Below are 14,458 nucleotides of genomic sequence, written 5' to 3'. Positions count from 1 at the left end.
CATTGAAGTTTCACTCCAAAAATAGCTTATACTAACTTGAATTTGTACGGCTTTGATGGCTTCTTTCTGAATAATTGTCTTAGGCATGTATTGGCCTCGCACAAAATATATCCATAAGATAGTCCTTAATCCTAACCACTTGTTGCTCCTCTTATTGATTTACTAAAATGTCTTCTGATACTTAATTAGTTTTTCAATACGGAATCATCATATCTTTTCCTTAGATGCATCATTTGTATGGACTCCTGTTAAGGACCCTAGTCATAGACTCCTAAAGCATTAAGTTCTTATGTCGGAGACTCGAATTTTTTCACAATATATTGGAGTTCCAACCTAACATGGTTACTTGATGATTTCCTTTGCTTCATGAGAAACACTTGAATCTCAGTTTTCCAAATAATGGTGGTTCGAATGAAGTGGGTTTTGCGTTAGATAAACTGACAACCTGTATAAAGCTTTCGTTAGTAAAACAGTTGCTTGTCAATAGATTGCACGGTTCAAATATTTTCCCTTGTTTCTTCTTGACGAAGGAATGCATGTTACCGTATTACATTACTGCTGGTCTTTTGATACCTTCGAAGTGGTTTTTCTTTTTTCTCCTCTTTTTCTTTCTCGGGCGAAGAGAAAATACCCTCAAAGTGTTTGAAATGTTCATTGCGAGTGATGAACGCCTTTTATCCTATGGACCTTTGAAGGCAATAAAAATGATTGACGGCAATGGTGATGGCCTTCACTGCAGATGAAAGTGGTTGAGACCCTTGCAGATATTGTAATAAAAGATCTGGAGATCATCATTTTCTCATTCCTGCAGCAAACTATGCGGAATCGTGGATTCATTTCTGAGGTTTGGTGTTAAAAATTGTCTAATCTGCAGCGTTTTGTAGTTGTTGAAGGCGACATCCTTAGCTATACCATAAAGAAAATAAAAAATAAAAGAAAATAAAAAAGAAGACATCCTTAGCTAACTTCAAACAGAACCTTGATTCCTAATGGGACAATTAAGCAAGTTTCTCATCAGAGTATCCTGCCTATTACATGTTTTATTCTGTTCGAATGCTTCAGCCTTGCTATCTCAGTAAAATATTCACGTTTGGCTTTTTTGTACCGTATGTTCTCTCTCTCTTTGGTTATTACCGAAATCTGCTTATAATTTCATGGTGATTGAAGGAAGGAAAGTTTTTTTTTTTTTTTAAAAAAAGAAAAGCCTCATTGATTTGCTTATATCTCTTTTCAGCCTTTTCAGCTTGTATGTAAACAGGCAACTTCATTGTTTTTGTTAAAAAAATTAAAGAAGTATGAATTTTAAAATTCGCGCAAATCTTGCAAGTTTCCGACTCTTGCTCAGACTAGTGCATGTATTGAGCAGAAATTGAATCTAATTAGGATTTCCCCGTCGTAATCGTTTGAGCTGTTTAATTAAGCATGTTTGTACCTAAGTGAATAAATGAACTTTAGTGAAGCAAAAAAAAATTAAAGTTCCACATGCACGCAGAGAAAGATACGTGATATAACGAAAGGTCTTGTTCCACCAGGCCAGTCTATGACGCTGATGCGGTCGCCGACACACTGTTATGTGGTTTAATTAGAATTAGGAACTCAACTATCACTGCACGAAATGATTAATTACAAACCCTTTTATTTTCTTACATAGGCGCCCATAATGACATGCATATACCAACGCTAATAAGCTCTCACGTGTTTGTTGTTGACACTTGAGAGCGACCACTTTATACCTATAGAATAGAGATTTTAGAGGAGGTCATCTATTTTTGAAAGCTATATAATATACCTCAATAGACAGCTATTACCATCAAAGAGGCATGATGCATATACAAACTATCTTAATTAACTCGAATTGAGCACACCAACCCACACATCAACCTACCAAATCTCTAATACTTTAGAGGTTGTCCACCGCACTTTGCAGGGGCTCGGCACGTGAAGGGGGAGGAACAGGGCAGTTCCTGTTGAGAAGCTCCTCGATCATCTGCAGCGCGATGCTCTCCTCCTCGTCGATCATGGCGCTGCTCGTCACGGTCGACCCTTGCGTGACGTTGGAGGCCTCCGAGGCGGATGAAACCGGCGGGGTGGTGGTGGTGGTGGTGGTGGTGGCCTCGCAGGTGACCTGCTCGCCGACTTTGCTGAGCTGGACGGTCATGACCCAGTTGGAGTCGGCGCGGGCGCCGGCGCGCTTCTGCCACACGCCAATGTGCGACTTCTCGGTGTCGAGCCTGAGGCACGTGAGCGACGGGGATGGCGTCTTGCAGCACTTGCGGAGCTTGGCGCTGAGGATCTCAGACAGGTTGGTGGCGGAGGCCGCGGAGGAGTTGAGGTTTTCTCTGCAAGGCTGTGCGTCCCCGGAGGGGGTCTTGTTGACGGGGAAGTTGGTCTTGGCGTTGCGGCCGCTCATCAGCACGGCAGCCTCGTCGTAGGCGCGGGCGGCTTCCTCGGCCGTCTCGAAGGTGCCCAGCCACACCCTCCTCTTCCTGCACGAGTTAATTGTTTTATCTATCTATCTATCTATATGCTGGGGGGGNTATATAATAAAAGAGCGGCGGAGAATGTACGTAACAGCAGAAAATGGATGAAAGAGAGAGAATGAGCTAGAGAGAGTAGGGATGAAGAATTAGAGACGGCGTGCGTACAGGAGAGGGTGCCTAATCTCGGAGACCCAGGAGCCCCAGTGGCGCTGCCTGACGCCCCTGAACTTCTTCGACTGTACCATGTTTTCTTGTTTGTTATCTGCAGCAAGATTCTCTTTGGCAGGCGCCGGACAATGTGGCCAGATCAAGAGTAGATAATAGAGAGAGGAGAGAGAAGAGTGTGAGGGAGTGGAGTTAAAGAAGGGTCTGGTGTTTGGTTTGGTCTGAGTGAATGAAAACTACCACAAAGTACGCTGGGCTGCAGGAGGGGGGGGGATTCATATATGGTTGTTAAATAGAGAGAGAGAGAGAGAGAGAGAGAGAGAGAGAGAGAGAGAGAGAGAGGAGTAAGGAGAGAGGGGGTGCATATATGGGGGGCGGGGGCGATGAAAGAAGAGTGGGAGTGGGAGTGGGAGGGGAATGTGCAGGGGCAAGGGGCAGAGGCTGCAGTGTGGGCTGTCGGTGAGGGGAAGAGATAGATGCAGAGAGAGAGAGAGAGAGAGAGAGGCCCGGGCATATGACATAACCACCATAGTACCATGGTAATAAACTCCCTCACCTACGCCCTTGGAGTTGGAGATGCTATTTAATACTCTTAGCTGGTTTGGCATGCACAATTGCACATACGCATTCATCCTCATGGTGAAAAAGGAAATATCGCTCTATCTTCGTTAGCTTGTGGTGGTGAAAGTTGACCAAAATTACCTGCTCGATCGATTGATCCCACCCGCGCACCTGCCACAGATATAGCACTCACGTTTGTCTAGCTACACTATGCCTCAGTAATTATTTCTTTTCTACTCATGTGTCGCTGCATACATATACAGTGTGCATGAGATACATGTACACATCGATTTAAGCAGTTGTTTAAAAAAAAAAAAAAAAAAAAAAATCAATCATGAGTTTCTGGATCATCATTTCCGAATGATGTATTTCCTGTGTCAGATCGTGTTCTTTACTTCTTTCTACGTTGGGTTCGTCCTAAAAAAGTTACTAGTCAGTACAGCGAGCACTGACAGCAAAAGTTGCCGAGACAGTCGGTACTGCAGCAGAGGCGCTCTTTTTGGGACCCCGAACCACTTTGCCTCGTTAAAAGATAACGAGCAAGATTAGCGGGAGTGGGACTGATGGAGCAATGATGACGTCAGGGGGGCGTCGACGGCGGGGGCGAGGGCGGGGGAGGAGACCACGTGAAACCATTTACTCTGCCTATCAACTCCTTGGCTGCACGGAACAACCCATTTTCCTTCCCCTCCCCCACCCCCACCACTAACTGTGTTGAATGGTTTTAGCTACCCTTCATTAAATGCACTGGGCAGCACCACTGTATTCCTTCCCTGAGATTACGCGCTTCTGCCGCTAGCGCTACCCCTCCATTCACACAGGCGCAAAACTAGCCTAGCTCCGCTACTAGGCCGGCCCTGCATAAACAAGCCTGTTAGTTGAGTAATTTATGATGACGCACCGTTCAGTTAATGCCTTTTAACATTTTTTTTTATATTTCTTTGATTTCTTTGATTTATTTTTTCCATATCATCATCTTTTGCTAATTAATTTATGGAGGATGTTTAACCGGCTGCGGCCCCGCTTGTGCCAGCTAGCTAGCAAGATGAAGGTAGTAATACACCTACTCTTTGTATCAAAAACCATACCATAATAACGTTAGCATTGATAAGCGGTTTACGGGCCGAGGGTAATCAAGCTGGGAGTTCGTTGGGAGAATATTAATTAATTAATTAATAGTATTCCTCGAAATTTATTAGGGCTGGGCGCCTATTGTCAAAAGTTTTTGTCCTGTCCCGTCGCGTCCTTTCAGCAAAAGATAAAAGGAAAAGGTTCTTCTGTCCGGAGCTTCTGTTAACTGCCCCAATCATCTCATCTTCGAAATCCTGTTCCGCAGCAGGGACCGCCGTCGCCTGTCCCTGCAGAGTGCAGCCCACCACCCGTCGAGCTACCGCAGCTGGTGGGATCGACGGTTTGGATCGACGTATCGATGCTCCATTCCCATTCCAAGCCGCCGCTTATCGCCGTCCACGTGTCCTCGACAGCTTGTTGATTACGCTTCATTGCCATCATCATTGGTGCACTGGTGACCACATTTCCCTCTAAAAGTACCGTACGTCAAAAGGCCTCCTTAACCTTTGCCATTAAATCCGCAACGACTGTCCAATTTCTGCCCCGCATGGTCGCCCAACACTTGCACGAACATACGCTGAGCGACTGACGGTGAAAAAACAATTAAAATTGAAATTGAAATATTTAACGAATGCTTCAAAAGTTCAACGAACAAACACGAACTCTTTTACTATAGCTTAAGAACTAGGACCAACAATCTCTCTCTCTCTCTCTCTCTCTCTCTCTCTCTCTCTCTCTCTCTCTCATGTTTTAGGGGCAAAAAGCAAAACGACAATCATAGGAGGACGAAAGTGTTGTACCTTCTTTCTTTTTTTATGTGGAGTTAACTCATCAATTAAAGCAGAGTTCGTGGAAAGAAGAACAAAATTAATTAAATACTTTATGTGCAAGTACCTTCCGAATATATATGTAAATAAATAATTGAAGTAAAAAAAAAAATGATAGTTAAATGTGCTCTTTTATTGAAAATGTTATTTATTTGGTTGTGTTTTACGACCCAACCGAATCATTTCAAGAAAAATAGAGGCTTCGAGCTTCGGTGCATTTTAGGACGAGCCGGGGTGTACGGATGGAACCGTTGGGGGAAAGCGGTGCAGGCAAAGTTACTTTTCTTTTTTTCTTTGGTCCTCTCCACACAACAGCTGACAAGTACGGAACCGCTAGTGGAAGTGGAAGCGGAAGTGGAAGGCAGGTGAAGCTTGCCATTCAAACCTAAACCATCACGCACTCCATCCATCCATGGGTCGGAAACCCTATCCTCTTCATCTTCCTCTTCCTCTTCCTCTTCCTCTTCCTCCTCCATGCTGCTGCTCCGAGGCAAGCTCAAGCTCAAGCTCAAGCTCCTCCAGAAGATGCGCTCCGTCTCCGATCCTCCTCCCCACCCGCCCGGCGCGGAACTCCAGAATCGGCGGCCCGGGGGCCTCGCCCACTCTGAGGAGGCCGATCGCTTGGAGTTCCAGGTCACCCTCTACCCTCCTCACCTTCCCCATTTCTGGGCCTCCGCTTCTCCTCGCTTTTCTTCTTCTTCTTCTTCTTCTTCTTCTTCTTCTTCTTCTTCTTCTTCCATCCATTTAGCAGTGTTTTGTTTTGTTTTTTTCTCTACGTCACTCGTTCTGCAGCTATCTCAAAATGTGATTAATTTAGAAGCATTGCAACACATTGCTCGGAATGGCCTTTCCCATGGAGGAGAGCAGCGCGCAACAATTTGGAAGGTCGGGGTTATTGCATTTTTTTTTTTTTCAACTCCTGTTTCTTTTTTTTTTACATATTTACTTGTTTTTTTTTCTTCTTGCTCTTATCAAATAAGATTACATATTGTTCTTTTTTAATTTCCCTGGTTTGCTCCCATGCCCTGTAACTATGCGAGCCTGAATAAGAGACTCAGGTTTTATTTGGTAATCTTACTTCTCGAGCGAATGCAGAGCTGGCCAAACTCGTATTGAGGCATTCCGGTTCAGTTGCTTGCTTTGACGTCATACACTTTCATGCTTCGTTTGATTGCATTGTATATCCCTCACCGTGATCCGCTCAGTAGACAGAAGTCAGTTCGGTTCGTAAACACCTGGGCACAAAGATAGATTCTGTAGCTAAGTCGACAGCCTCTTTTCTTCTGTACTTTTAACTGCGTGAGGCAAACTTTGTCATGTGCCCAAACTGAAAATGTATATAGAACTTATCTGCCCCTTCCTTGGTTTCTTTTCCGGACGTTTCCAAGTGTCTTACTGCATGAATAATCCGGAAAGCATGTTTTCTAGACTGAATGGTGTTAATGGTTTTCGAGGTAAAGCAGCTTTTCTTGGGTTATTTACCTGTTGAAAGAGACGCTTGGGAAAGAGAGCTGGCCGGAAATAGATCAAGATATGCTGAGCTGAAGGATGAACTTCTCGCGCAAATCCTGTAAGTATGCACAAATCTGATCAAGGCGCTCTTCCCTGTTTTTTTCACTACTTATTATCGGCTTTGTAGGAATTGAATTTCGGCTTTGATGAATGAATTTTTAATGCTTGGATTTCTTTCATTAAATGGAACTTTTTGTGTAGGCAGTCAGAGTCCTCAAGGACGAAGGGTGAAGCATCAACTTCGAACAAGCAGCCTGCAAAAAATGACGATGACGGTCTACTGTCCCGACGTGAGGTTTTCAATGGGAATCATCCTTTAAATCTTGGCAATGGTGGTGTCTGGCATCAATTTTTCAAGGTGAACTAAGAATTTACAAGCTTTTATGTGTATTTATGGCTATGATAACGCTGCTTGACTGACAGCAGAAGCTAGTCTCTCTCCTAGGATGCAGAGATTGCGGAGCAGATTGATCGTGATCTACTGCGAACCCATCCCGACATAGATTTCTTTTCAGTAGGTTTTCCTTGTAGTGAAAAGCATCGGGTAAACTATTTGGAGTTCAGTGTTTTATTCGTTCTTACTTCTGCTTCATTTTAATTCGATCGAAATTCCATATGATGGCAGGATGCCATGAGGAACATTCTTCTTCTGTTTGCGAAACTTAATCCAGCAATAGGGTATGTACAAGGGATGAATGAGGTCTTAGCTCCACTGTACTATGTATTTAGGACGCAAGCGGATGAGCAAAATGCTGTAAGATTATCTTTCCATTTGTTTTCTTCGGCCCCACAATTGTGACTCGTACGCTTGTCTTAATTAGCAAGTGAAGTCCTTACCTAATAGCTGTTATGTTTGTTCCACTATCTACCAAGAATTGTTGTGCTCTCTGTTTCTCTCCTTCATTGAACTGTGAAAATTTATTCCTGAATTACATCGTTCTTTCTGCTTAAAAAAAAAAAAAGAAAATCTTCACAGGTGTTTTTCAATTTGCAAATTTATCTTCAAAAATTTTAACTGAGTATCATTTGTCTCTCAACTGCTCTTTTGTAGTTTTTCTTAATATCTCTGTTTTTCAGTCAAATGCAGAAGCAGATAGTTTCGGCTGCTTTGTTCGGTTGTTAAGTGGATCTGTCGATCATTTCTGCCAACAATTGGATAATAGCTCTGTGGGCATACATTCTACCCTTTCACGTTTATCTGAACTTCTAAAAGCCAATGATGAAGATCTCTGGCACCATCTGGAGAACACAAAGGTTGTTAGTGAAATTTCATGTATTATTGTTTGCTGTTGATTGCATCTATGCCGTTGTAGCTTCCAAATTTAGTGAGATTGGTGACATCTTATGACAATCTCCCTTTTTCTTGTTACTTTGGTAACTTAGTAGCTTATGGTCGGATTGTGGCAGTTGTGTAGGCATGTAATATATTGATTGTCCAAGTAGCTCTTGGTATGAACGGCATTCTTAAGTAGGTTGTTTTTGAAAGATTACTTCTCTAGGTTTTAGAGCGATGACTCAAAATAGTCAAATCAGACTTGACTATTGGGTTTGAGGTGATTAAGAGAAGATTGAAGAGAATAAGAGAGAAATAGATGAAAGGAGAAAAGAAGAAGAGAAAGAGAAAGATAGAACCTCTTGAGAAGGATCTTGCCGATACACACGGCAGAGAAGGAGAGAGGACGAAGATACCATGACCGCAGTCAAAACACAAACCCAAATTCTATTCCATCATAACTTGTTCTCAAATTATAAATTATAGGCTATATTTATAACCTTCCAACCGTAATCCTAATCTAATTCAAATCCCAAGATTTTAGGGATATTTTTCTTATTCGAGTATATCAAAAAAATCTAAACCATATTCCTAATTTTTAGGGATTTATTCCATATGATAAATCCTAAAAATCTTCACAAAAACTACTAAAACAAATTAATAAGTAAAATAATTCCGAAAATTAGAAAAAAGTTTAAAACCTAAACGAATTAATCCTATCCGCACCCGATTCTGCATTATGATACAGTAAACTTTGTCAAGTACTGTATTTTTTTTATTTGATTTTCAACAGGAGTTTTGTTTAATAATGTTCAGGAACTTGTGACTATAGCTCTAATGTCCAGTACTGTAGTTTATCACATTCTGTAAGATAAGATTGCTTGCTCATTTTAATTGCCTATAAACATCTTCTTATGTTCTCATCTGACTACAGTAGGGATGTCAATGGATATGGATACCTGAAATTTTATCCGAATCCGAATGAAACGGATATATCCGATGGATATGGATATGAATTCGTATATGGATATCAAAAATAGAAACCCGACGGATATGGATTTTGATTATATCCGACCCAAACCTGAACCCGACCCAAACCCGAACCCGACCCGAACCCAAATTTATTTTGTATTATATATGTAGCCATGTGGGTTTGTAAGTTTCCGCTGTCTATTATTTCCAACAATATATAATATATATATAAAAATTTGATGTTATATTTAAATTTGTATTTTAAAAATTTAGATTTAATATAATATATTTTGAAATATTGAAAAAAGAAATAATTGTTTCGGGTTCAAATTTTCGGGTTCGGGTTTGGGTTCGGGTTCGGGTTTCGGATTTTTGGTCGCGTTTGGATTTGGATATGAATTTTTAAAATCCGTCGGGTCTCGGGTTCGGAGTCGGGTTTGGGTTCGGGTTTTTAAAAATCGGCCCCGAATCCGACCCGTTGACATCTCTAACTACGAGTGCCCCACAAGGAAACTTGAAGAGATGTCCTAGTTAAGATATTCAAGCATTGAAAACAGTTCTCGTTAAGTTGTGCTGTTGTGCTAATCACACTAGTAAACTTTCGTTATCTCCTTTTGATTTCTGAATTATTGTTTTAAAAAGCATTCAAGTAGTTAGCTTTCTTATCTGGTACCACCAACGGATGAAAGTATGTTCTAGTAGCATAGCTGATTACGTGGTCGTTTTTTTTTTTTTCTGTATTTCCAATGTCTATATCTTCTTCCAAATTCCGATGAGGAAGAGTGGTAACCATAATTCAGCTTTATATAAAGTCTAACTATACACATGTAAACATCATTCTTGTGTTATATGTTTGCCGAAGGATTATATAGTACTTCTGCTAATGTTAATGGTATCTGCCTTGCTACTTTGATGCAAGCATTGTGGCCTCATAAGACAGCTGCACCGAGTGAAACAACTGTTCTATTAGATTGAACACAGTGGTGTACTGTGTAAGCTTATTATTCACTGCTGAAAATGAACTAGGTTTTCCACATGTTTGCAGTGATGTCAAATGTTCTTACCTGTTTCTTCTTTTTCTTTTTTGTTTGGTATATTCTGTTCATGCGAGCCTTCATACAGCAGTTGAGGAATGATTTTAAGTTACCAAATATACCTCTGTAAGCTGATAAATTTTACATCCTACTATTGTTTCTCATCATTTCTTGAGATTTGCAGGTGAATCCTCAGTTCTATGCATTTCGGTGGATAACCTTGCTGCTGACTCAGGAATTTAAGTTCCATTCTATAATGAGGATATGGGATTGTCTTCTTAGTAATCCCTGTGGCGTGCAAGTAATCCTCATGGCTTTTCAGCTACGCTCTTTTGCATAATTTACATCCATTTCTTTATAATATTCATGTAGAAGCAATATTCATGTAGAAGCATTAAATGATGTATGTTTTGATCATAAACTGATTGAAGTTATTGTACAGGAGATGCTACTGAGGGTCTGTTGTGCCATGTTGTTGTGTGTGAAACATGAGCTTCTGAATGGTGATTTTGCATCAAATTTGGAACTTCTCCAACATTATCCGGAAATTGATCTGGAAACTCTGCTAGACATTGCTTGTCATCTGATTCCATGTTCGCCTACTCATTTGCTCCATTGCTAGAAAGTAAAAGATATACTTAGAAGGTCCTGTAATCGACGGCAGGCAAAGTATCCTGAGAAACAAAACTCTACTAACTACGCGTCGGTAATTTGTGATTCCTAGCATGTTGTTGTACCTACAGGAATGAAGATCTTAACGGAACTCGTCTGTAAATTGACAGGAAACAGTAAATTTGACCGCAGCTACTGAAGTACTGATGTACTGATACTTTCATAGATAAGATCTACTGGGCTTCCCCTTGCCCTGGTGATACTAAAATAGTAAGTTTCCCTCCTGAAACCTGCACGATTTTAATAAATGAAATTTTATGTTATTTTAAAATCCATTTGCTATTGTCATTGCATTGCAAAAAGTCTGCATGTATGGCTAGCTTTCTTTTTTGCTCCAGACATTTCTGATAGTCAGCAATGTTGCGGACTTTATATTCAGTATAGCAGCTATGTACTTTTTTTTGTCTCCATAAACTGTGGGGCAGGATAAGGTGCATGTTAAGGTGAATCAGGAGTCAGGTCGATCCTCTAGCTACAAATTTAGTTCTGGTATGAGTTCTGGGTTGCACCAGGAAGAGAAATCGGGCCTCCGTTCCATGGTTTCTGTTTGTTAATTTGTCATAAGTATATCTTGTGCCTTTTGCCAGGGCTTTTAAAGTATGATCCAACAGTAGTGAACTGGGTAGTAGTGAGCTGGTGATGGTCCCCTACTTTGTTACAACTGGACTGTTCTCTATTGGTTTCAAGCGTCTATGTTCTTTCATCGTTTCTATTGGCAAGATTTGCATGTTGGGATATAAAGCCTTGTTGGCAAGAAGTCCTCCAACTATGAGATTTGATCTCCACATGAATCATAGGTATAAAGCGAGGAAGTCTACTATGTAGCAGCTATATCACATCATCATCATCATCATCATCATCATCTATGTTTGGCTAGTCATATCTCTTTTTTTTTTAAAAAAAATATATAATAAAAATATTATTCTAAAAATTATAAGTCATATCTTTTTTTAAAAAAATATATATATAATAAAAATATTATTCTAAAAATTATAATAAAATGAATAAATTTTATGAGAGTACTTTGATTGGTTGGAGACATCCTATTTTCTATGCTTGTGCTTGACTATGAAAGTGCAAGTTCCAGTGTTGCATGGAGGGTTTTTTTTTTTTTCTTTTTTTTTTTTTCATTTTTTCCGAGAAACCAGTGTTTTAGGCTTTGGCTCACGGAAGTCCCGTAGGATGCTGGATTAAGGTCGTGTTAGAGATGTTAGGTACAAATCTAGGCCGTCCATATAGTTTCATTGGAGCAAAAAAATTTGTAGTTGACCTAGCCGAGGAACAAGCCGCCCTACCATCGGATTTAGTTGCGAAAAGAGACGAGCTAAAGGTAAATTTAAGAGGGGTCCTTAACGATGAAGCCGCCCTATGGAGAGCCCGGGCTAACTAGCACCGGCTTCGGGAGGGAGACAGCAACACTAAATATTTTCATAGTATAGCTAATGGGAAAAGAAGAGCCAACGGGATTGATGTGGCGGTTGATAATGGACGTGTCTATCAAACAGAAAAGGACAAAAAAGAGTATTTTTTTCAGAAATTTAAAGAGCTCTACACGCCAGACGAGACGTCGCCGTCTGCTTTTGGGGATTGGAGTGGCCTCTTTACCACTAATCAGGTTTCAGCCCATATGCTCAGGAGGCTAACGGAACACTTCAGCATTAGCGAAATAAAGCGAGCGGTATTCCAACTGGGAAGTGATAAAGCTCCAGGTCCGGACCGGTTCCCATTAAGGTTTTACCAAATCTTTTGCGACACCATCAAGTGTGATTTACTCAACCTTTTCCAGGAATTTTACGAGGGTACGCTGTCTACTACCCCAATCGACTATACCTTTATCTGCCTAATCCCTAAGAAGGAAGGGGCAGAGAGAGCAAACGACTTTCGACCAATCAGTTTCCCTAACGGCATCCAGAAAATCCTGTCGAAGGTTCTAGCCAATCGTCTAGCAGGGGTTCTGAGTGATCTAATATCTCCTACTCAATCTGCATTTGTAAAGGGGAGGAGCATCACCGATGCTTATGTCACCGTTTCGGAAATTCTGGGATGGGGTAGTAAGATGAATATCGAGGGGGTCGATATTAAGGTGGACTTTGAGAAAACATATGATCGGATACATTGGCCCTTCTTTTTCAGTGTTCTCCAGTGGTGGGGTTTTGACTTAAAATGGTGCGGCTGGATCAAGCAATGTGTGTGCAATGCTAAAGTAGCCTTACTAGTAAACAGAGAGGCGACCAAGTGGATCAAGACGAAGAGAGGAGTACGTCAAGGTGATCCGTTGTCACCACTCTTGTTCCTGATAGTGGCGGAGTGTCTTGCCAGAATGACCAACGAGGCCTATACTAACAACCTCTTCAAGGATATTGGGCCGTCTGACGATTGCAAAACCTGTCTCACACAATTTGCGGATTATACTTTTTTCTTCTCTGAGGCTAGGAAAAGATGTATGCGAAATCTCAGTATGATGTGGCAACTCTTCGAGTGGGCTTCGGGGTTGAAAATCAATAGCAAGAAGTCCAAACTCTACTACTTTGGACAGGTTGAGAGCAAAGCGGAAAAACTCGCGAATCTACTTGGCTGTAGAGTGGGTACCCTCCTTACCACGTACCTAGGCTTTCCTCTCTCCTCTAAACCCCCAACAAAAGAGGTATGGAGAGGGATCATTCAGAAACTGCAGAATAGAATTGATGGATGACAAGCCAAGCTTCAATCACGAGGGGGTAGACTCATCCTGATCAACGCTGTTCTTACCAACCTACCTCTGTATTTTTTTTCGGTATTCAAGACACCCAAATAGGTGATTATGAGTATTGAAGCCTTACATAGAGACTTCTTATGCAAGGGCAATAGAAATTCTCCTGGCAAAGGATGTTTGGTGGCTTGGAAGAATGTCTGCTCGAGCAAAATCGAAGGAGGGCTTGGTATTCTGGACGTCGATATCATGAATTGGGCTCTCCTGGTTAAATGGTGGTGAAGATTTCACACAGCCCCGCACCTGCAGTGGGTCAAGATTATCCGAGCTTTATATTACCAAAGAAGACAACCCCTGAGGGAAGGGAAATGCTTTAGACCCTTCTCGTATTGGTGGGAGGGTGTCCTCACCACCAAGTTTATCTTTAATTGGGGTATTTCCTTTGAATTGGGTAATGGGAGCTCTATTGATTTTTGGTCAAATCGATGGTATAGGGAATCCACTCTGAAAGCGTCCTTCCCGGAGATCTACGTGTTGACTAATCGTAAACCTCTATCGGTTAGGGATTGTTACGATAGCCAGGATTGGAATTGGGTTAGAATTCTGGGTGATGAGTCGCTTATTTCGACCGGACTGACAGCCGACCTGCTGGCACTCAGGAATGAGGTTGGTAGTTATTTAGTAGTGCAAAGACCGGATAAGTTAAGGTGGAGATGGAGTGGTAACGGCTAGTTTTCGGTCAAATCGGCCTACAGTATGTTGAGTGACGGGGGAACGAGGGACGGAAGTGCATCCAAGATTTGGATTCCCCGACTACCGCTTAAGGTCAAAGTTTTTTCTTGGCTGGTCCTAAAAAAGAGAACCATTACAGCTGATAACTTTGTTAAAAGATGGTGGACTGGCGACACAGTCTGTGTGCTATGCAGAGCACATGAGGAGATGGTGGACCATCTGTTCACTCAATGCGTTTTTATCAAATTCATCATGGTCATGGATATGGAGGGAGTACAGGGGGGCGAGCTAGGTGACGAGGTGCATCTCGTCTGGGATAGGTGGAGGTTAGGAAAGGATGGCATAATAGGCGCAACAACCTTCCGGAACTGGTCGCTTGCTAGTGGACCATTTGGAAGGCTAGAAACGACCTGATTTTTGGAAACATCCTACCAGACCCGATTTTGGCAGTTCAAAGGCTTAAGCTGTTA

At 41.7% G+C, this 14,458-nt stretch overlaps 2 protein-coding genes across 5 annotated transcripts; one reads left to right on the top strand and one right to left on the bottom strand.

The window, feature by feature from the left end:
- On the bottom strand, positions 1,578-2,993 carry LOC109710665 (ethylene-responsive transcription factor WIN1). Its single transcript, XM_020233393.1, has 2 exons — positions 2,646-2,993; positions 1,578-2,486 (listed from the first exon to the last, which is right to left on the bottom strand). The coding sequence occupies exons 1-2, from the start codon at positions 2,723-2,725 to the stop codon at positions 1,901-1,903; spliced, it is 666 nt and encodes a 221-aa protein (XP_020088982.1). The 5' UTR covers positions 2,726-2,993; the 3' UTR covers positions 1,578-1,900.
- Positions 5,495-10,842, top strand: LOC109710664 (TBC domain-containing protein C1952.17c-like). 4 transcript variants are annotated; one of them, XR_002216416.1, is made up of 10 exons: positions 5,495-5,737; positions 5,897-5,989; positions 6,565-6,674; positions 6,818-6,974; positions 7,062-7,160; positions 7,242-7,370; positions 7,694-7,870; positions 10,080-10,196; positions 10,338-10,597; positions 10,678-10,842. XR_002216416.1 is itself a non-coding variant. In XM_020233391.1 (9 exons), exons 1-9 carry the CDS (start codon positions 5,579-5,581, stop codon positions 10,515-10,517), a joined length of 1,218 nt encoding a protein of 405 aa, XP_020088980.1. In that variant the 5' UTR covers positions 5,495-5,578; the 3' UTR covers positions 10,518-10,842. The 4 variants fall into 4 exon arrangements, 3 of the variants coding, with proteins under 3 accessions (XP_020088980.1, XP_020088979.1, XP_020088981.1); XM_020233391.1 differs by having other exon boundaries at positions 6,568-6,674; positions 10,338-10,842; XM_020233390.1 differs by having other exon boundaries at positions 10,338-10,842.

This window comes from Ananas comosus, linkage group 5, assembly GCF_001540865.1.
Source record: "Ananas comosus cultivar F153 linkage group 5, ASM154086v1, whole genome shotgun sequence".
Classification (NCBI taxonomy): Eukaryota; Viridiplantae; Streptophyta; class Magnoliopsida; order Poales; family Bromeliaceae; genus Ananas; species Ananas comosus.
The sequence above is the reverse complement of the archived record's forward strand: the minus strand, read 5'-3'. Positions and strand labels throughout refer to the sequence as shown.

Bases quoted from the DNA above. Each gene is read 5' to 3' on its own strand.
- LOC109710664 (XM_020233390.1), top strand. From the start codon at position 5,579: ATGCTGCTGCTCCGAGGCAAGCTCAAGCTCAAGCTCAAGCTCCTCCAG. The intron at 5,990-6,564 runs GTCGGGGTTATT...TTCGAGGTAAAG, and splicing joins AGCGCGCAACAATTTGGAAG to CAGCTTTTCTTGGGTTATTT. The intron at 6,975-7,061 runs GTGAACTAAGAA...TCTCTCTCCTAG, and splicing joins TCTGGCATCAATTTTTCAAG to GATGCAGAGATTGCGGAGCA.
- LOC109710665 (XM_020233393.1), bottom strand. From the start codon at position 2,725: ATGGTACAGTCGAAGAAGTTCAGGGGCGTCAGGCAGCGCCACTGGGGC. The intron at 2,487-2,645 runs GTACGCACGCCG...TAACTCGTGCAG, and splicing joins GAGATTAGGCACCCTCTCCT to GAAGAGGAGGGTGTGGCTGG.